The following is a 21,585-nucleotide window of genomic DNA, read 5'->3' on the forward strand; positions in this document are numbered from 1 at the left end:
TGAAGGAATGAAAGGTTACATTTCCAAGTTTGTTAGTGACAAAAACTAGGTGGGACTGTGATTGATTAGGAATGCTTTGAGGCTTCAGGAAAGTTTAGGTTGAGTGAGTGGTTAAATATTTAGCAGACATAGTATAAACTAGATATATGAAATTGTCCATTTCTTTGGACAAAACAAAATGCCAGAATATTATTTAAATGGTGATAAATTGGGAAACACATCTTGAAAACAAGCATACAGATTCAGCTAAGAGTTAGGAAGGCACGTGGTATATTGACATTCATTACAAGAGTGTTTGAGTACAGAAACAAGCACCTGTGCAGGGCCTTGGTCAGACCACAGCTGGAGTATGAGCAGTTTTGGTCGTCTTACTGAAGCAAACATTCACCTGCCATTGAGGGACTGCAGCAAAAGTTCACCAGACTGACTCCTGCAATGTGCAGGTTTGTCGTATGAGGAAAAATTTCACCTGATTTTACTGGAGTAAAGAATGAGGGGATCTCCTTGAAATGTAAAATTCTGACAAAATAGAATATACTGAATGCAGGGATGATATTCCACCCCCCCCCCCCCAAAAACCCCCATCCAAGATATGCAGTAAACAGTTTTGGACAGAGATGAGAATTTTTTTCACTGAGTGGTGAACTCTTGGAATTTGCTATGACAGCCCATTGTGGAGGCAATATTTTTGAATATTGTTTTTTAAAAAATAAGTTTTTAGATGCTCACAATGTTGAGGTGTATCAGTGGAGAGCAGCAATATGGCATCGATATAGAGGATCTGCCACTAGTGGGGTGAATGGTCTCCTCCTATTCTTTGTTTCTAATGGAACAGTTTTTGATTAGAGATATTTACTGTCCCTGCTTCAGATCCTGTCTTGTCTGTGTTTGGATATTTGTAACAGTTTATGTCAGTGGAGGTTAGGATGAGTTGGACAGGATCAGAGTGTAGCCTTATACCACATCTCCTTCAGTTGCTTTGAGAAAAAGTTTATTGTATAAAATTTTCTTGTGATAATGCAGAGGCTTTTTGGTTTTAATGTTTTTTTTTGTAATTTGTTATTCTCTGAAAGTGGTGATTGCTTGGGAGGAATAGGTTCATAGACATCCTGTAATGCCTCACCTGAAGGGCCATTAGTCATTTGTGACCCTTGCCAGTGTTAATGGTTCTGTTAAAACCATTGTAACCACGTGTGAGATTTTGTGTTTATCACATGATGCAAGGTTTACCAGTTAGAGATCATGGGTGGGAGTGCTGATCTTCCTAATTTTGGCAAAGTGTTTGGGGAGTTAGGCAGGTGGGTAAGCTTCAATGCCAAATGCAGTACACTTCGCACCATCACCAGTTTGGCTGCATTGCCACAGAATTAAGGAAGAATAAAAGCTTCAGTTACATATGCACCAAATTCACAGTGCACTTCCAAAGGCCAGTTTTCTACTTCCTTTCAAATGCACGTTTTTGATGTCTTGACTTGGTTCATAACTTCGACCAAAGTAACTATATATAAACAGCTGAAAGTAATTTGCATAATGTCTGATTGTCAAGGTTGTGCATTGCATAGCCTGTAGATGTGATCTTTGATACAATGGTAGTGCTTTTATGATTCATTTTCCTAACAGTTGCAAAAGCAGCAACAATTAATTGGCAGATTTTGTTAATGGTATATGATTTTTCTTTGCGTGATGGTTTAAACTTGCTATCTCATTAATTTTATCATTGGTTTGAATTAACACAACTAACAAAGCATGGCCTGCAACTAAATGTTACTGCCCATGTCTTTCAGCCACCTGCTGCACCAACAAGTAGAAACTATGCAGAAATGCGTGAAAAACTCCGGTTACGACTCACAAAGCGAAAAGAAGAACAGCCAAAGAAAGCAGACCAGATCCTTGAGAAGGAGCAGATAGTAGATCATCGAAAAGTGGAAGACTTATTGCAATTTATAAATAGCACAGAATCTAAACCAGTCAGCAGCACAAGGGCAGCTAAACGAGCACGGCACAAACAGCGAAAGGTAAGAGATTTCTCCATACTACAGACCCCTTGTCAGTCTTTTGCAACTCTACTAACTGAGACAAAGGTTGTCATTCAGTTGGATAATGTAGTCCTTTTCAGTGCTCAGTTATACAGCAGAAATGGCAACGTTATGTTTCTTTGTTCAGGTAGGCATTGTTATTGAAATCACATTTGTTGTTGTACAAGATGTTGTATTATAGAATCCCTACATTGTGGAGCCAGGCCACTTGGCCCAACAAGTCCACACTGACCCTCCGAAGAGTAACCCACCCAGACCCATTCCTCTATTGTATTACCTTATATTTTCCCCTGACTAATGTACATAACATAAAATCCCTGAACACTATGAGCAATTTGGCATTGCCAGTTTACCTAATCTGCACATCTTTGGCCTGTGGGAGGAAATGGAGTATCTCGAGGAAACCCATGCAGATACGAGAAGAATATATAAACTACACACCGACAGTCACCTGAGGCTGGAATCAAACCTGGGTCCCTGGCAGTGTGAGGCAGCAGTGCTAGCCACTGTGCCACCTATTGTAATCCCACTACTTTGGACATTATCCATGACAAAGCAGGACACTTGATTTACATCCTTTCCACTGCCTTCAACAGTCATCCCTTCCATCACCAGTGACAGCTGTACGTACTATCTATAAGATAAATATAGCAGCTTCCAAACCTACCATCTTTGATATTAGACACATGGGAGCACAACCAGGTTCCTCTCCAAGCCACATACAAATCTGAACTTGAACAATATTACTGTTCCCCTCCCTGTCATTAGATAAAGTTCTGGAGCTGTCTTCCTTACAACACTGTAAGGTAATACAATAGAGGAATGGGTCTGGGTGGGTTACTCTTTGGAGGGTCAGTGTGGACTTGTTGGGCCAAGTGGCCTGGTTCCACAATCATGAAATGGACTGTAATGGTTCAAAAACATGGTTTGGAACCTTGAGGGCACTGAGAAAAGGCCAGTGATGCTGCTTTCCCATCAAAGGTATTACAACAAAGAAACTTTCAACCTATGGGAGAGTGTTCCATAGGCCCAGCGTCCTGTGGAAGAAAAAGTTTCTCCTGATCCCCATCCATGCTCGAAGCCTTTGACTGATTGATTGATTGTATTTGTCATTTGGTGTTCAATTCCTTGTCCAAATTCAATGACTTGTTTCATCTCATCTTTTGAACATGCGTATCATATTTCTCTACAATCTTTTCTGCAACTAATGTAGGTCTAGGCAGTTCCAACCTGTCTGACCTCTCCTTTCCATGTCAGCATTTCATAAAGTAAGGAGATTATAACTTTGCACATAACATCATTAATGCCATGTACAACCAGAGCAAAACTTTGATGGTTTTATGTTCCATTCCCCTTGTAATAAACATCAACATTCCATTTCTGCCTTCATCCGAACATTTTGAGATTCACAACACTCCTATTCCTCTGTAATGCAGAATTCTGCAATCTCTTTCCATTCAAACAATATGCTGTTTTTCTACTCTTCCCATCATAGTAGATGGGATTACTATTTTCTCACATACTCCATCTGCCAAAATTTTGCCCACTATCTTACTCATATCCATTTGTAGGTTTCCTTATGTTCTTTTATAACCTCTATTTCAACATCTTTATTCATAGAGTTAGGAATATTAAATTGCCAGTTTATCAATATGATTGCCTCTCCATTGTGGAATAGTTATATATTTTTCAGTTGTCTTGACCAAATTATGCTTTGTATGGGGTAAGACATTGGAAATAAATTCAGCATCAGAATTTTGTGGTTTATAAATGAATCCCACATAAAAGTAAAATACTCTTTGTGTTTGCATTTGAAAGTTTCAAAATAAATTTTTGTGCAATTTTGTATGGTTCACAATTTTTAAAATTAGATTGAATGAATTGATATCCTCATTGAAGCTCACCATTTGGAACTCATGAAGTGGAGAAAATGTGCTTTAACTTTGTTAGTACTTGTTTCTTTTTGTGTATTAATGTAAAGGTTGCCAGGACTTCAGTTTTGAGGGGCAGCCTGACTTGTACAGGAGGCATTGGGCTGTGGGAATGTGTGGAGACAAAGAAATTAGTTTGGTATTATTCTTGTGAGCTGTCATGAACGGTTGAATCTGTTCTTTAAACATTATTAGATTTAGGCCTTTGGGGTTTGAGTACTTGTTAATGAGTTTTGAGTTCTAGAAACAAGGGAGTTTCTAAAGACATTGCGTTTCTCATTTAACAGAAAGACTAGAGAGAAGTAATATAAACTAAATGGCACTGTTCAAATTAGTGTACAGGGACACCTCTAGGTTTGCTAATCTAGATTTATAAAAGTGGCAGGAAAAAAAATGGGATATTAGATTTCATAAATGGAGGTCACAGTCCAAAAGTGAGGTGCTACAAAAGCACAGCAGGTCAGGTAGCATCCGAGGAGCAGGAGAATCAATGGTCCAAGCATGAGCTCTTCATCAGCTCATGCTGGAAATGTCAATTCTGATTTCCAGCATCTGCAGTCCTCACTTTCTCCACCTTCATAAATCTGGGTGTTGACTGCCAAAATGGAGAAGTTATGTTGAGTTTGTATATAATCAGCTGGGAGAATGTGAGCACTGCTCACTTTACTGATCAAAGAGTTATGCCTGAAGCATAGATTCCCCTGCTCCTCGGGTGCTGGCAGATCAGCTGTGCTTTTCCAGTACCAAACTCTTGACCTTGTATATAGCTCTGTTTTATGTAACTAGAGTATTGTATACAATTCTGTATTACAAAGATTGGCACTTGTGGATAGGATTGGCCAAGTTTGATATTGAAGTAAATTATGTTTTTCAGTCAGGGTGAGCAGTTTGCACTTCCTGCTTCCCCAGGGTTCTGGGAGTTGCAGTATTGATTGGATAATAAAACTTACCTGCGTAAAAGTGAAAATGCATAACATCCGTTGAACATTGAAGAAGTCGCCAAGTTGAGTCTAATGAGATGCAACTGAACTGTTCAAATACAGTTATCATATGGAAAAGCCAAAAGCTTATGTTATTGTTGGTTTCTGCAATAAAACAGAAAATGCTGGAAAACTCAGCTGGCCAGGCATCAACTGTGGAGAGAGAGAGACATGTTTCTGAGGATACATGTCTCAACCAGTCATGTATTTTCTGAAGGCTTAGCTTGAGGCATGCAAAAAATGAATTTCATGAAGAAAGCAAGGCGTATTGTCATTTTTTTCACTTCCACGTTGAGGAACCCAATTGTTAATGTCTTAGCTCGGGTGTAAAGCTTAACTGAAGACCACAGAACTACAATGGGGTGAGTAATACACCTTCTTATAACAGCCACAAAAGCTTTAGCTCAATAAACTTACTGCTGTTTTCCTCCAGCAGGAAGAGAAGGCACGACTTGAGGCTGAAGCCCGTGAGAGAGAACAGTTACAACTACTCGAGGAGCAGAGACGGCAGGAAGAGGCAGAGCAGCTAAAACAGGAATTACAACGGCTTCAAGAACTGCAGCAAATAAGATCAGCCAAGAAAAAGAAAAAAGAGAGAATTAAAGAATCCCAAAAAAATGAATGCTTTTTACAAAATGCACGTTTAAAGGAAACTGCTGTGGATCTGGTAAATGATAACTGCAAATCCCAGCAGCCAGATACTGTAGCAAAACCTCCCAACCTACCACTGATACAAACAAACAGCAAAGAGGAGCAGAAAGTGCTGCCAGAATCTAGTACAACACAGCAGTCACCAGCTAATGGCAAAGATCCCAGACTGCCCCAGGCACCATCTCAGCGGGAGGGCAAGGCCAAGCAACCAGACGCCAACATCAGCCTGGAACTTTCAGTCCACAATGAAGTAAATGGCAAGCAGAAGGTAAAATCGCAGGTGGTCAAACAGAGTACTGAACGGCCATTGAAACCAACTGAGGGCTTCAGACCTTGCGAGATGCATCCGAAAAGTTCAGCCAAATGTCAGGCAGAATTGGGAACACCCAAACCAAAGCTGTCTGAGTGCCAAATGGTGGTGGAAACCAGAAAGGAGGAGAAAAAAGGAGTTAATGGCAACGGGAAGAAGCTCAACCACGTGAAAGAAGAAAAGGTGTTAGCAGTGAGTGAGCCTGCCCCTTCTAATGACCAGCAACAAGTTAACAAATACACTGCGGAATCACCCCAGCCCAAAGGAAAAACCAAGAAAAACAAAAAGAAGAAAGGTGACAAGCTAAACAACTCTATTGGTAAGTGTCACTCTATTTTGTTTGAAAAGAAAGAATGCTTTGACCCAGTTAGCCTTGCCAGTAATGTTACTCAGTCATGTGAGTGAATACCACTTATCAGTATCCGCTTGGACAGCTAAAAGAAGTATTCAACATATTGTGTTAAATCCGTCGTGGCCAATGCTATTCACGCTATTCCTCTGCCTCTGCTGCATCTGTTCCCAGGATGACAATTCCACCATAAAAAAAATCCCAGATGGCCTCCTCCAAAGATTGCAATTTCCTCTACCACATGGAGGACGATACCCTCGAGTGTATCTCCTCCATTTCATGCACCTCCGCCCTTGAACCCCACCCCTCCCAATGCAACAAGAACAGAACCCCCCGCTCCCATTCCTCCCCTTCCACCCCACCAACCTCCGTATACATTGCAAGATCCTCCACCACTTCTGCCACCTACAAACAGACCTCACCACAAGGCATTTATTTCCCTCCCACTCCTATCAGTGTTTCAGAGAGGCCATTCCCCGCCACTCCCTTGTCAGATCCATGCCCCCCACTAGCCCACATCCCACTCCTGGCACCTTCCCCTGCCACCACAGGAAGTATAAAACCTATGCCCACACCTTCTCTCTCTCACCTCTGTCCAAGGACCCAAAGGATTCTTCCACATCCGACCGAAATTCACCAATACTTCCACAAATATCATCTACTGTATCCTTTGCACCCGATGTGGTCTCCTCTACATCGGGGAGACAGGACTTCAACTTGTGGAACGTTTCCGAGAATATCTCTGGGACACCTGCACCAACCATCCCCACTGCCCCGTGACTGAACTTCAACTCCCCTCCTACTCCACCAAAGACATGCCTGGGCCTCCTCTATCTCCAAACCTTAACCACCAGATGCCTGGAGCAAGAACATCTGGCGGCACGATGGCACAGTGGTTAGCACTGCTGCCTCACAACACCAGGGTCCCAGGTTCGATTCCAGCCTCGGGTGACTGTCTGTGTGGAGTTTGCACATTCTCCCCGTGTCTGTGTGGGTTTCCTCCAGGTGCTCCAGTTTCCTCCCACAATCCAAAGATGTGCCGGTCAGGTGAACTGGCCATGCTAAATTGCCCATAGTGTTAGGTGCATTAGTCAGAGGGAAATGGGCCTGGGTGTGTTACTGTTCGGAGGGTAGGTGTGGACTGGTTGGGCCGAAGAGCCTGTTTCCCCACTGTAGGAAATCTAATTGGGTGGCACGTTAGCTCTGTGGTTAGCACTACAGTCTCACAGTGCCAGGGACCCGGGTTCGATTCCAGCCTTGGGTGACTGTCTGTGTGGAGTTTGCACATTCTCCCCGTGTCTGCATGGGTTTCCTCCGGGTGCTCCGGTTTCCTCCCACAGTATGAAGATGTGCAGGTCAGTTAGATTGGCCACGCAAAATTACCCATAGTGTTAGGTGCATTAGTCAGAGGGAATTGGGTTACTCTTCAGAGGGACGGAGTGGACTTGTTGGGGCGACATGGTGGCTAAGTGGTTAGCACTGCTGCCTCACAGCGCCAGGGTCCCAAGTTCGATTCCAGCCTTGGGTGACTGTGTGGGGTTTGCACATTCTCCCTGTGTCTGTGTGGGTTTCCTCCGGGTGCTCTGGTTTCAGCCCACATTCCAAAGATGTGCAGATCAGGTGAATTGGCCATGTTAAATTGTCCGTAGTTGTAAGGTGCATTAGTCAGAGGGGGGGGGTGGTAGACCTGTTGGTCTGAAGGGCCTGTTTCCACACTGTCGGTAATCTTATCTCATCTTCTGCCTTGGGACCCTGCAACCACGTGGAATTAATGTGGATTTCACTAGTTCCCTCATTTCCCCTTCCTCCACGTTATCCCAGTCCCAAGCCTCCAACTTGGCACCACACTCTTGACCCTGTCCATAGTCTTTCCCATCTATCCAATCCACCCTCCTCTCTGACCTATCACCTTCTCTCCCACCCTAATCTACCAATTGCATTCTCAGCTACCTTGCCCACCCCCAGCTCCACACCCTTCCCACCCTCCCATTTATCTCTTAGCCCCCCAGCCAAAAGCCTCATTCCTGATGAAGGGCTTATGTCTGAAACGTCAATTCTCCTGCTCCTTGAATGCTGCCTGACCCGCTGTGCATTTCCAGCACCACACTCTGAAAGCTATTCAAAATCCATACTAAATAGACTGCAGAAGTTCAAGAAGCCAGCTGTCCACCATCTTCTGAAGAGAAATTAGGAATTGGCAATAAGTACTGGCTGAACCAGCAACATTCATATCGCAATAACTTTTTTAAAACAAAAAGAACCTTCTTGTCTGCAAGTACTAAAAAGTGTCTGTTTAGTTGTGTGCTAATATATTTTAATCACTTTCAAATAGACCTCTGGTTGATCTTTGTAACTGATTGGCTTTTGTGAAGCATACTGAAATGATAGGCAGGGAAGGACCAGCTAGCTGGTCCATCAAAACTGCATCATGTTTCTATACCAGCTAAACACTTCTCACACATCCTGTCATGCATGCATGTGTGCACAGTATTGATATCAGAATTGTCTTCCTTGCATACTATCTCATTCTATATATTCTTCTCCCTTTTGCATTCCCGTTCTCTCTCTTTACACTCCTATTCCTTGGTAATCCTCACCCGTATGACGATCCCAATGATTTGAGGTGGTAATGAACAGGACTCCGAGTTCTGTAGATTGTTATGCTATAGTACGTTTCGCCAGGAGAGGGAGCTCTGAGATTAGTTTGATTAAAATAAATTACTGCAGAGTCTGCTTTAAATCACATAACACCAGGTTAAAGTCCAGTAGGTTTATTTGAAGGTCCAAGCTTTCAGAGTGCTGCTCCTTCATCCTGTGGCTCGTGGGGCGAGATCATAGGGCACAGATTTTATAATAAAAGATCAAAGTGTCATTCAACTGATGCGATGTATTGATTGTTAACAGCAATCTAGGTTTGTCTCATATATTGCATCAGTTGTATGACACTTTGATGTTTTGCTATAAAATCTGAGCGTTATGATACTGTCCCATTCGCTATCTGACAAAGGAGCAGCAGTCTGAAAGTTGTTGGACTTATAACCTTGCTTTAACATTCTAAACATTTATTAGAACAAGCACACTAAAGCTCATTAATGTTTCCTCTGTAGCATTTAATCGTGTTGTAAATAACTTTAAAATCTTGATATCCTGTCTCAAAATTCAACTCCAAGTGCATGTAACCACACTGATCCTTTTCTCCAACCCATCATAAAGATTGTCATAACCAAGCCATAACTTGTGACATCTGCGCTTCTTGAGGGGTTCTTGTTTAAAGTACAGAAGGAGGACTACTGTCAAGTAATCTGTCCCTAACACGCAAACACTTTTTTGGTCAATTTTGAAATCTGACCTGGGTCTTTCCTGAAGAGGAGCTATATCGGACTCAAAATGTTAACTCTGTTTCTCTCTTCACAGATGCTGCCAGACCTGCTGAGTTTTCCTTATGTTTACTTGATTATGAGGTTTTAAAATTAACCCCCCACCCCCAATTCCTCATTCTCTTTCGGCACTTTCTTATTGTCAATGCCATCCGTTACTACAGTGTATAAAGAAAATCTTTCCTTTTTTTCTTCAATCTTGCTTCGTTATTCTGATCTCTTTGCCTTTTGGGTTGCCTGATGTTTTTTGATTCACTAGTTTATATCATTAAACTTCCTCCTGTTAGTCAGTGTTCTGTAAAACAGTTGAGCTTGAAGTATTTTACTGTGTATTGGAAAAGCTCATTGGAAGCTGATAATTAATTCCCTTCCTTTTGCTGTAGTTCATTGAATGTTGTGTCTCAGGTAGACAGGGTGGTAAAGGCAGCATTTGGCGTTCTTGCTTCATTGGCTCAAACCATTGAGTATAGGAATTGGAACGTGTTGTGGTTCTACAGGACGTTGGTGAGGCCCCTTTGGAGTACTGTGCACAATTCTGGTCGCCCAACTAAAGGAAGGATATTATTAAATTGCAGAGGGTGCAGATGAGATTTAAAAGGATATTACTGAGACTGAACAATTTGTTATAAGGAGAGGCTGGATAAGCTGGGACTTCTTTCACTGATGTGTAGGATGTTGAGGAGTAAAGTCATGATAAGCTACAGTAAACAGCAAAGATCTTTTCCCTAGGGTTGGGAAGTTAAAAACTAGAGGGCATAATTTTAAGGTGAGAGGAAAAAGATTTAATAAGTATATGGAATAAATTGCCAGAGGAAATGGTCGATGCAGGTACACTTGAAAGGTTTGAAAGATATTTGGACAAGTACATTAATAGGAAAGGTTTGGAGGGATAAGGGCTGAGTGCAGGCAAATGTTTATTTTGGCAAACTTGGTGGGCATGAACGAGTTGGACTAAAGTGTCTGTTTCTGTGCTGTTTGACTCTGACTCTCTTTGCAGTGATACTCAGTATTTTTTGGCTATGTCTGAATGGCACTTTGCACCAAGTGTTCACTCCTCATTGTGGAGTCTTGAGGAAGAGTTGGTCAGTTGTTTCATTGCCAGTTGTATGGATTCATACTGATCCTCCTATATTGGTGACCCAGACTGAAGTTTAAGAGAGTAGTTTTATAGTGATGCGATAGTATTCTCAATGTTCCAGTGGTCACAGTGAATGACTAGTGTACGTGAATCATGGTGCAAGAACAAAGGAACAGCAGTGGCCATCCTGTCCGAGAAGATTGTGCCACCCCCAATTCAAATCATGGCTGATTTGCACCAAACTCCTTTGACTTTCTATCTAACAAATATATCTACTGATCTTGAAAACTCCTGGAACAATCTAGAACTAAAGACAAAAAAGGCTGGGGATGCTGGCAGTCTGAAATAAGAACAAAGATGCTGCAGAAACCCAGCAAGGCTGGCAGCGTCTGTGGAGAGAAAGCACAGTTACTGTTTCGGTCCAGTGACCCTTCTTCAGAACTGAGGTCACAGTTTCCGAATAAGGAGTTGCCCATTTAAGTCTGATGTCATGAGGAATTTTTGCAAGGGTGATGAATCTTTGAACATCTATATCCAGGAGAGCTGTGGAGCACTTCTGTATTCAGAGCAGTATGTTTGAACCATAAGGGGTGTCTAGTATATGGCGAACAGGCAGTTAAGTGGTGCTGAGCCCAAGGTTAGATCACCCAGAATCTTATTAAGTGATGGAGGAGGCTTTTGGGCCTGTATGCCTAATACTCCTTGTGTTTTTTGATGTAGTATTCTTCATTTTTGCTATGTGATAAAGTGCTTTCAAGTCTCCACTAATTTTACTGTTCAAAACAACACTCTGGAAGTTCATCATTCATGACAGAGGAGCCTACTTGAGTGTTAGCCATATGTACCATCTCTGAGACATACTGCAGCAACTTACCCAGGCTGTTTTGGCAGCATCTTCCAAACCCATAACTTCTCTCACCTAGAATGGCAAAGGCAGAAGATGGCTGTGAACACCAACACCATTGCCTATAGGTTTCCCTCCGGTTGAGGTACACTGTTCTGATTTGGCACTATATTGTTGTTCCTTCATTGTTACCACATTAGAATTCTGGAGCTCCTGACAATATCTTTGGTGTCATTACACTGCATGGACTACAGAAGGCAGCTTAACACACCTTGCCAAGAATAATTAAGAATGGACATGATTTGGAGATGCCGGTGTTGGACTGGGGTATACAAAGTTAAAAATCACACAACACCAGGTTATGGTCCAACAGGTTTAATTGGAAGCACACTAGGAATAGACAGAAAGTTAAGGCATTGGCAAAGGCTCTTACACCTCAGAAGACAAAATTGCTTTTGATTCATTTGCTGGGTAATATTGTTTTGTGAAGTGCAATTTAAGGCATTAAATTAATAACAAATCATCAAGATAAATATGTTTGTTGAGTCCCAGTAGCGTGATCATCCACAGTCGAATGAAAAGTCGAGTAAGCTTAATGCGCTGAATGGCCTATTCCACTTCTGTGTTTCAATGCTCCTTTGTTTCAATGCAACAGTCAGCTCTTCTACTTCGTGATGATTGTGTTCTTGTGCAACCTCGCATTATAGAAAAATCATGCTTTAGAAACAGCACTTAAAGTGCTGGTGCTGTAATTGTGTTTTTAAAGTTCATATTGTAGAAACACAATGCGTTACAGCGAATTCAAGTTGCTGAAATACACGTTATAACAAAATGACCTGCATTCTGAACAACATTGGCATTTTCTACAAAAAACAAACTCTGCTTGGAAGAAGAAAAACCTACCTTTTCAGTGAATGTAATCTAAAGTTCCTAAGGATTATAATTGAAACAACACTGCTAGATGACAACAAAGTAAGTCCATCTAAAAGTCTGATCATTATATGGTGCAACAGTACTAGAATTGTTGATGATCATAGCAGTTCCTCTCAATGTGAAATGAGGAAAATAAACCCTGTGCAGAGATTTGGCAACCCTAAGCACAAAATTCACTTCCTCATCACAAACACTGTCTCAAATTATCCCTGTACCATAGTCAACAACATTGTTTAAGAAATCTAAATTTTGCATCTGGAAATATCTGTTCATGACCACTTTATCTTGTCTTTAAAACAGATGATGTGTTTCTCCCTAAAGACATTGACTTAGACAGTGTGGAGATGGATGAGACTGAGCGCGAAGTGGAATACTTCAAGAGGTATGAATTTTTGGTGGTTTGGTAATGTGTGGTGGCATTGCTGTGCATGTGGCTGTAGCCTTGCTGACTTTTCAGGGGTTATTTGACCACAGAGTCATCTTCCAGTGTGCACCAATTAGCACAGATCACTACATCCACATGCAAGATCAGGGGGAAAAAACAGCCTGGCTTTCTGTACTGTAATGTTTTTTGCTCTACATTCAGAGTTGCAATGACTAATTATAATATTTCTTCATGGACCAGGGATAAAGCCTGGATCCAGCTCTGTTCAAACTAGACTTAACACATAATTTTCACAGCATTTCTTTCAGTCCAAGAGTGCATCAAACAGTTGTTTACTAATTAATCTCAGAAACAGATTGGTTATAGCTCTCATGAATATGAAACCAATGTCAATAAAAAGAAACCGTTCCCATTAGCAGCAAGATTTAAAACCAGAGAGCACTAGTTAATAAAAGGACCATCTCTAATGTGAGGAAACTGTTTTTATGCAGAATGTGGTAGAAATGTAGAATGCAGTGCCCAAGTGTGGTGGAAGAAGAGTTAATTCAGGTTTTTAAAACTGTATTGGATAAGCAGCTGAACATTTACAGGGCCATGGACTAAGAGGCACAGGAGGGAGGACCTGTTCTGACACAGTAATAGTGTCCCTACCTCTGGACTGAGGGACCCAGGTTCAAATCCCACCTGCTCCAAAGGTGTATAATAAAGTCTCTCTGAATAGATTGATTACAAAAATAGGTGAATTTTTTTTTAAAAAGAGGTACGAGAGGGAGGGAGTTGAAATTTCTTGCAGTGAGCCAGCACAGGCACAATGGACCAAATGACCTCTACCTGTTCTGTAACTAGTCTACAGTTCTGTAGGATGGCACCTTGTGTTTCAACAATGTGCTGTGTTAAATGTGAGCCTGATTTCTGCAACTTGTCATTTTAGCAAGAGTGGCAACTTAACTAGACTAATTGGAAAGCTTTCAGTTGGTATTGAAAGGATGTTTCCTCTTATCTCGAACTGTCAGAGTTTAAAAATAAAAACTGAGATGAGGAAACTTTTTTTTTCTCTGTCTGAGGGTTGTACGTCTTTGGAACTCCCTTCCTCAAAAAGCAATGGTTGCATAATTTTAAAATATTTTAAAAGCCGGATAATAGATTTTTGAGTAGCAAGGGGTTGAAAATAATCAAGGAAGCTAATGGAATGTTAACTTTTTTTATCTCAAGGACTTGGCTTTAAGGATTCAAAAAGTTTATGCTGCAGTTTTGCAAAACCCTGGTTCAATCTTTCTTGGAGTACCCTGAGTGCAGATCTAGGGACTGCATCTTAGGAAAGATATATAGGCCTTAAGGGAGTGCAAGATTGATACCTAGACTTCAGGGGTTAAGTTACAAGCAAAGATTGTGCAAATAAGGCCTGTTTCCGAGAGAATTTAGTAGGTTATGGAGTGATCTGACTGAAGTCTTCAAGATAGTAAGGGTAGATAAACTATTTCCACTGGTTGAGTATTCTAGAACTAAGGGGCATAGTCTGAAAATCAGGGCCAGACCATTCAGGAGAGATGTTGGGAAGCACTTCTACACACGAAGGGTGATAGTTTGGAGCTCTCTTCCACAAATGGCAGTGGATGCTAAATCAATTGTTAATTTTAAATTTTTTTTTGTTAAGTAATGGTACTAAGGGATATAGGCAGATGTATGGTGTTGAGTCACAAATGGGCCATTATCTCATTGAATGGCAGAACAGGATTGAGAGGCTGAATGGCCTCCTGTTCCTGTATTGTCCTGTGTTGAAAGATTATCAAGGATATCCAATGACGGAGCAGGCTCAAAGAGCTATGTGGCCTACTCTTGTTTCTTGTGCACAGAGATTTTGAATTTATAGTTAGCCACTTCATTATTAATGAGGTGGGGTGCATTTCCGTTATTGTTCCCACCGCTTAGGTTTTCTTAGACCTTTTAGGCAGTCATTAACTGACATTGCTTCATCGCTGTTAAATCCCTATCTAACAGCATTGCAGATATATCCACACTGCATGGTCTGCAACAGTTCAAGAAATGGGCTCATTACCTTTTTGAGGGCGATATAAGATCAGCAATAAATGCTGGACTTGCAGCAATATCATCAAACCATACGTTAACAAAATTAATGTCAAAAAGTTACTGATTATTGAATCATAAGTGCTCCTTTCATTTCAATGAGAAACAGCGGTAGATAGTACTAGTTCACATCATAAGGTCACCAAGAATGCAAGAGCAAGCATAAGTAAATAGCTACTTTTAATGTTAGTTAGCACTGACTACATTTGAAAACATTTCATAGCACAGAAGGACTTGTTCATTTCAGTTCACTGCAAGAGAAACTCAACTAGTCTTTCAGCTCTGAAGTTGTCACTGGACTCTGTTTTGTTCCATCAGACTTGCTGCCAGATTTACTGAGTTTATTCAACAATTCTTGTTTTTGTTTCAGAACTCCAGCCTCCACAGTTCTTTGTTTTATTTTAGTCTCACTGTCCTGCTTTCTCTTCGTGGATCTGCAAATTACCCTTTTCAGTTGCTTAGTTAACTCAGGTTTTAAATGTGTTCCAGGCAATTCAGTTTAGTTTGTAATTTTTTGTTGTAGATGGGAGTTCATACTGACCTTTTGACTATCACAAGCAAAGCTGGGGCTCACCTTGTTAAGGCACTTTGATTTAAGTGTTCCCAGGTGAGTGAGGTAGGAAACCACTGCTCGCTTTGGTTTGAGTAGGGAAGTTACAGGAGTAGTGGTGGCCCTATCTGTGGCACAATGGGTCACCACGTCCAACTGTTAACTAAAATTCTGGATTAGTGGTGCTGGAAGAGTACAGCAGTTCAGGCAGCATCCAAGGAGCAGTAAAATCAACGTTTGTTAACTAAAAGGTTGGTGGTTCAAGACGACCCAGGAAAAAGGAACAGTGGGGCTCCAGGGGCTGCCACTCCTACCCCTGGGCTGGGTTCTTGTCCTACCTGCTTCAGAGGTGTGTAATAACATACCAGAACAGGTTGGTTAGAAATAAAATAGCTTTAATAAAGAAGGAAATCATTGTTTCTTTAAAAGAAAGCAAGTGTGTTGGGGGCGCAGTGGAAGTGACCCTACTCCTGGACTGGGAGGTCCAGTTTCACGTCCTTCATGCTCCTGAGGTGTGTCGTAACATTTCTGACCAGGTTGATTAGTTTATAATAGGTTAATAATAAAGAAAGGAAGAGTGGTAGGGAGCCGTTGTGGCACAGTGATCGTGTTCCTACCTTTTGAGGCCTGGGTTCAAGTCCCACTTGCTCCAACGGTAGTTAGTAGCATTTCTTAACAGGTTCATTAGAAGGAGAAAAATAAGCTGTGGTTGTATCTCTACCTCTGAATCAGGAGCCCTGGGTTCAAGTCCCACCTGCTCCAGAGCTGCTTAATAGTATTTCTAAACAGGTTGATAAGGAAAATAGGTTAAGCAAAAAAAAAATTTAAAATAGGAGGGGTGCAAGTGATCTGGGTTCCCGGACTAATTTCTGTCCACTGACTCCACTGAACAACTCCGGTTTCCAGCTATCCCATGGGCTTGACTATGGTTAAGGCACGCTGGATTGTTTTGCACCTAAAGGTTAGCCAATAGATGAACAGTTAGAATGAGACTGTTCCACAATGACTGTATATCAGCAAGGACTTAATGCAGTTGAATTGGGCGATGGTTTGGGCAAGTCATTTGGAATCATGAAGTGCAGGAGACCATTTTGGCCATTGCATCTGTACTAATTCTTAGGAAGTCCAATTTTGAACTAACCAATTTTGTCCTGTTTTAAAATTCATTCGTGGTTTGTGGGTATCACTAGCAATCACAGCATTTATTGCCTATTATTTTTAATTACCCAGGTGGCAGCTATGACTCATTGCTGTGGGCTTGGAGTCATAATGTAGTCCACACCAAGTAAGGTTGGTTCCTTAACACACTGCTTTAGAAAGCAATCATTATCCCTAGTCCTGGAGCAGCAATTGGCTGTTGGGCACATTCTTGATAATTGTCCCACATTCCACATGGAAAGATAAAATCAGGGATAAGTTTGGGCTTGTCGGTGAGGTCCACATTTCCCTTATTGAATGACCTGTGGGCACTCATGGTTGGGACTCGTAATAAACCATTATTCCACAGACTAGAGAAGGTCAAATATGATGGTCATTCCTGATTGTTAGCTCAACTAAGAGTTGAGAGAATGAAAGCAACGTTGAAAGATGTGGAGGCTAATCAGGTTTTCAGGTGGCTGAGTCACAGCAAGCCATTCTTATAAACTTGTATTTACTTAACAAGCTGTTCATCAATGTCTCTTGGCTTGCCTTGGGCTCATTGATAATCTTCCGTAAAAGAATGCAACCTCCAATGTTAACTCTGTTTCCCTCTCCATGGATGCTGTCACACTTGCTGAGCGTTTCCAATGCACTTTTTATTTTAAAACTCATTATCTTCTCCTTTACCTTCACAGATTCTGCTTAGATTCAGCCCGGCAAAACAGACAGAGACTCTCCATCAACTGGTCTAACTTCAGCCTGAAGAAAACCACGTTTGCTGCTCACTGATCAGATTAAGAGTTCCCAACTTGTGACTCCACTGAATATTCTCACCCGAATATACAGTACTCTGCTGCGCTGAGAGCTAACCAGGTTGTTCTGGAACTGCCTTGCCTTTTTCTGCCCTTCATCCTTCTGCCCTCACCATCCCATCTCCCCACTGCTGTGTGTGGTTCTGCACTGGGATAGGTGCAGGGCGCCTTGGCCCTAGAAACTTCCTTGCAGTGTTTGGAGAAAGAGTTGGCTGGATGTCACTCCACATACTCCTTACCTGATTTATTCTTTTGTTTGCTTGTGTGTTTGTAGTCTGTGAGTGGGACTTGTTCAAAAGTAGTCATAACCTGCTCGGGTTGGAACTCAAACAATCTTCTGTCTCTGACTCTTCTTCCCTAGTGTCTGCCCAAGCATGTGCTTGGGTGAAGGTCAATCTGTTTGTTCCCTCCTTTGCATCAATCCGCCGTGACTTTTTATTCACGTCTTGCATTCAGCACTGTACATACAATCCAACTACTGACAAGGGAATGGACTTCATCAATTTTTATTCGTCATTGCTCCAGCATTCCCTTAACGAGATGAATTGAATGATGGGAATGCTCATACTGAACTGGGCAGTGAAATCCCAGTTGCCTCCAGTACTCCTTCACAAATTCACTGTTTAAAGTGTACAAGGTTACGCTATATTGTGTTTGATTTCTGACTTGTAGCCAGCTTGTGTAAGAATACTTGCAGAATGAATTCAAAAGAACAATGCTCACACTATCGACCTGTTATAGAGTGTATAATTGTATTAACACTGAAGCCTAAACTGGCTACTTTTTTAACATATTGTTAAGTAATATTAAAAAATCATGTCTTTCTTTTTGAAAGATGGAATACAGTAGTATGGCAGAAAGGTGAACGTCTGACTTGCATTTTTCTCAATCTAAAAATGTCTTTTTATAGCTTTGCATTTCTTTTAAATGTACGTAGGATGAAGACTGAAGAGGGAACATGTATAGTAAACGGAAACACTATAAAAGGCATTTTGAGTTGAAAGTTGGTAGGAAAGAATCTGAATATTGCTGAAGAGAAAGGCATGTTGCAAAGCATTTCATTCTTCACTCAAGACAAACAAAGTGTGCTAAGGCTCATGGAATCACAGCAATTTCTGCTGTTGGAGAAAAGAGCCCTGATTTGCCCGGGCCTGCAAAGTATGTCTCAACTTTGTGAAAATAGATTAAGAAAGCTGATTCTTGCAGCTGTTGTGTAATGGCTATGCAAGTGGTATTCTCCACTAGAAGGATGCTGCCTTTTGTCCAAAAGGATGTCCTGAGAACCACATGATTGAGCATGCATAGATTTGAGTATCATGCACTGCCAGGTACATGGGTTGTATGTGTCACAAATGGCTGATCAAATCTAACAGTATGTTCATATTGGACAGAATGCAGACAGGGCTCAACCAGCTCTCACATGCAAAACCCAAACCAAAACATCTACAATTGTGTGTGATTAGGCATTTGAACAATTCGGTGTGCTAATAGCTACACAAATGAACAATTAAAGATAATCATTAAGTTTGCAAAGTGGTGCATTTACATTTGCTGGAAGTGATATATTTTCATTCGCAGGGATCTGTTCTGTACAAGCTAAAGGAATACAGTAGATCCTCTGTATCCGCAAACTCTCAAATTATGCATTTGCCTATCCGTGCCAAAAATTAAATCAATAAAAATCAACAATTGTAAGCAAAAATTAGGTCTGCAATTTTAAACTTATTTTTAAATGAACTCCAAACTTACAAATTCCATCATTGACAGGGGTTCTCAGGAACGGAACCCTCCTGTATCCGGAGGAATCACTATGTTCAAGCTTTAAGCCTTTTTTTGAATTACAGGGAGCTTGGGAGCTTGTATTTCCTCGTTTTCTTCAAGGCATTGACTACCCAATCCAAATCAACTTGCCAACTAATCAGTACACTCTGCTCTGTTCGTATAAGTTGTTGTGATTAATTGATTAAATTTAGCATTCTTGCATTGTCCTAATGAGTGCCAGACACAATACTTCAGCAACATGTCTCTTTTCAGCAAACTTCAAGAATCTGGGTCTTGAGATAGACCAACTTTTAAAAGTGGAATAATTAATTGATCAAAAGACTTGCACTTCTATTGCATTTATCAGCCTCCATGTCATGAGTGATTTACAGCCAGTATGAGGCTTCAATGAATTATCAGTATTGTGTTGTAGAAAATGTGGCAAAAAGTCTCCATGTAGCAAGCTTGGGCAAACAGCAATGTACAATATTTATCTAATTTTATTGATGTCAGTTCAGTGATATTTCTTGGCTAGGCACTGCTAAGAGCTCCCAGATGATTTGATTAGATTAGATTCCCTACAGTGTGGAAACAGGTCTTTTGGCCCAACAAATCCACACTGATCCTCCGAAGAGTAACCCACCCAGACCCATTTCCCTCTGACTAATGTACCTAACATTACGGGCAATTTAGCATGGCCAATTTACCTGACCTGCACATCTTTTTGTCTGTGGGAGGAAACCGGAGCACCCGGAGGAAACCCACACAAACTCCACACAGGCAGTCGCCTGAGGCTGGAATCGAACCTGGGACCCTGGTGCTGTGAGGCAGCAGTGCTAACCACTGAGCCACTATGCCACCCCATCTTCTAAATAGTTCAGTGGTGTCTTCTACATACACCCATAAAATGATGTGTTCTCTTTAAATATTGTCTGTATCTCCAACAGTGCAGCCCTCCCCCAATTAATCCAGTAAACTGAACCTAAATTACATCCACACGCCTCTACAGTTGAACTTGAAAGTACAGTCATTGGATTCTGAGGTGAGAATACTACTTTCAGTGGGGTGAAAGGTTCTCTGAGGTAGGCAGGAGCATGGATTAATTAGATTATCTGTGATTTTATTGAATGTGGGAGCAAGCTCAAATGGTCTACTTTTGCTCATTTATGTGTCTGTATATTTATTCTCTAAGCCATGGTTGATAGCACATAAAGTTTTGTAGAAGCATGGAGGACAGAAGTAAAAAGGTAATGCTGAAACCATTCATTTTAAGGCCACATTTGAAATCGTGCCTAGCTTTAAATTTGCTGTCTCAGGAAGCATATCAAGGCTATGGAGGGTAGAAAATTCTCACTGAAGTGATTCCAGAGATGAGGATCTTGAAATTTGAAAAGAAAACCATACCCTTAAAGTGTCCCAAAATGATGGGAGGTTATGAAAATTAAATTGAAGGAAAAGTTACTTCGGTGGTGGTGATTCAGTCACAAATGGGCCTATGTTGAAAATTGTTGACAAAGGAACAAATAGAAAGGTGAGGAATTTTTTTTTTGAAATGCAACATGTTCGGATACATTTTACCCAGTCAATCTTTGAAGAAAGCTGAATCTGATATGTATACATTAATAATGTTTAGATAATTGTTCCGGAAAAAAAGAGAAGTGTGCTGGGCAGAGGCACGTACAGATAAATGTTTGTGTTTCAGAGGTGCCAACAGTGCGATAGGGTGAATGGCCTTGGTGCTGTCAGTTCTTACACTCGAGAAGGCCATTCTCCTCCATCTGCCTTGTTCTAAGCTTATCATATATTGATCTTTTCTGCTTCAGTCACTTTCCATGATCACTTCCCTTCTTTCCTGTGCATCTTCATTCTCACACATTTGACCTGTTGCCTGAAGCCCTCTGGCCTGTAATTTCTCTTGCCTCCTTCTGCAAATGAAAGCCCGAGCCATTGATTTTGTTTCTTATATCATGTCACATCACGTTTTGCATCCTATTGCATATTGCTCAATGTATCGGTGTTTTTGTAGTGTAATGGTGGGATGGCCAGAGCATTGTTTATGAATTTAGCCGTAATTCTGTTTCTGTAGAACAAGTTGATCACTTTGGACTGATCTGATTGCCCACGTAAGGGTATGTGGTAAAGGAGAGTTAAATATTGGCTGAGTGCTGCTAAGCATTTGGATATCCTTGATTTCGCTGGCTCACTCATTGGTGAATGAACTGTGTGTGTAACCTACGGAACAGAACAACACATGATTCTAAAATCAGCTGCCAACAGGTAGGACATGGGTTTGTATTTTAATTTTGCTTCTTCCAAAACCAGTGTTGAAGTGTGTGAGGATGATTTATGTCATGATAATCCAA

At 41.2% G+C, this 21,585-nt stretch overlaps 1 protein-coding gene across 2 annotated transcripts in view; it reads left to right on the forward strand.

Annotated features, from left to right (window-relative positions):
* fam193a (family with sequence similarity 193 member A) overlaps nucleotides 1-20,470 on the forward strand; it is a 230,067-nt gene extending 209,597 nt beyond the window's left edge. Inside the window, exons 19-22 of one of the 2 annotated variants that reach the window (XM_072593910.1) lie at nucleotides 1,785-2,015; nucleotides 5,381-6,227; nucleotides 12,790-12,871; nucleotides 17,345-20,470. In XM_072593910.1, coding sequence (XP_072450011.1) covers nucleotides 1,785-2,015; nucleotides 5,381-6,227; nucleotides 12,790-12,871; nucleotides 17,345-17,438 — 1,254 coding nt within the window. In that variant the 3' untranslated portion in view covers nucleotides 17,439-20,470. The remainder of the gene's footprint in view (nucleotides 1-1,784; nucleotides 2,016-5,380; nucleotides 6,228-12,789; nucleotides 12,872-17,344) is intronic. The other variant, XM_072593918.1, reaches the window with a different exon arrangement.
* Nucleotides 20,471-21,585: the final 1,115 nt, after the last annotated feature.

The sequence above is a fragment of the Chiloscyllium punctatum genome, chromosome 2 (assembly GCF_047496795.1).
Source record: "Chiloscyllium punctatum isolate Juve2018m chromosome 2, sChiPun1.3, whole genome shotgun sequence".
NCBI lineage: Eukaryota > Metazoa > Chordata > Chondrichthyes > Orectolobiformes > Hemiscylliidae > Chiloscyllium > Chiloscyllium punctatum.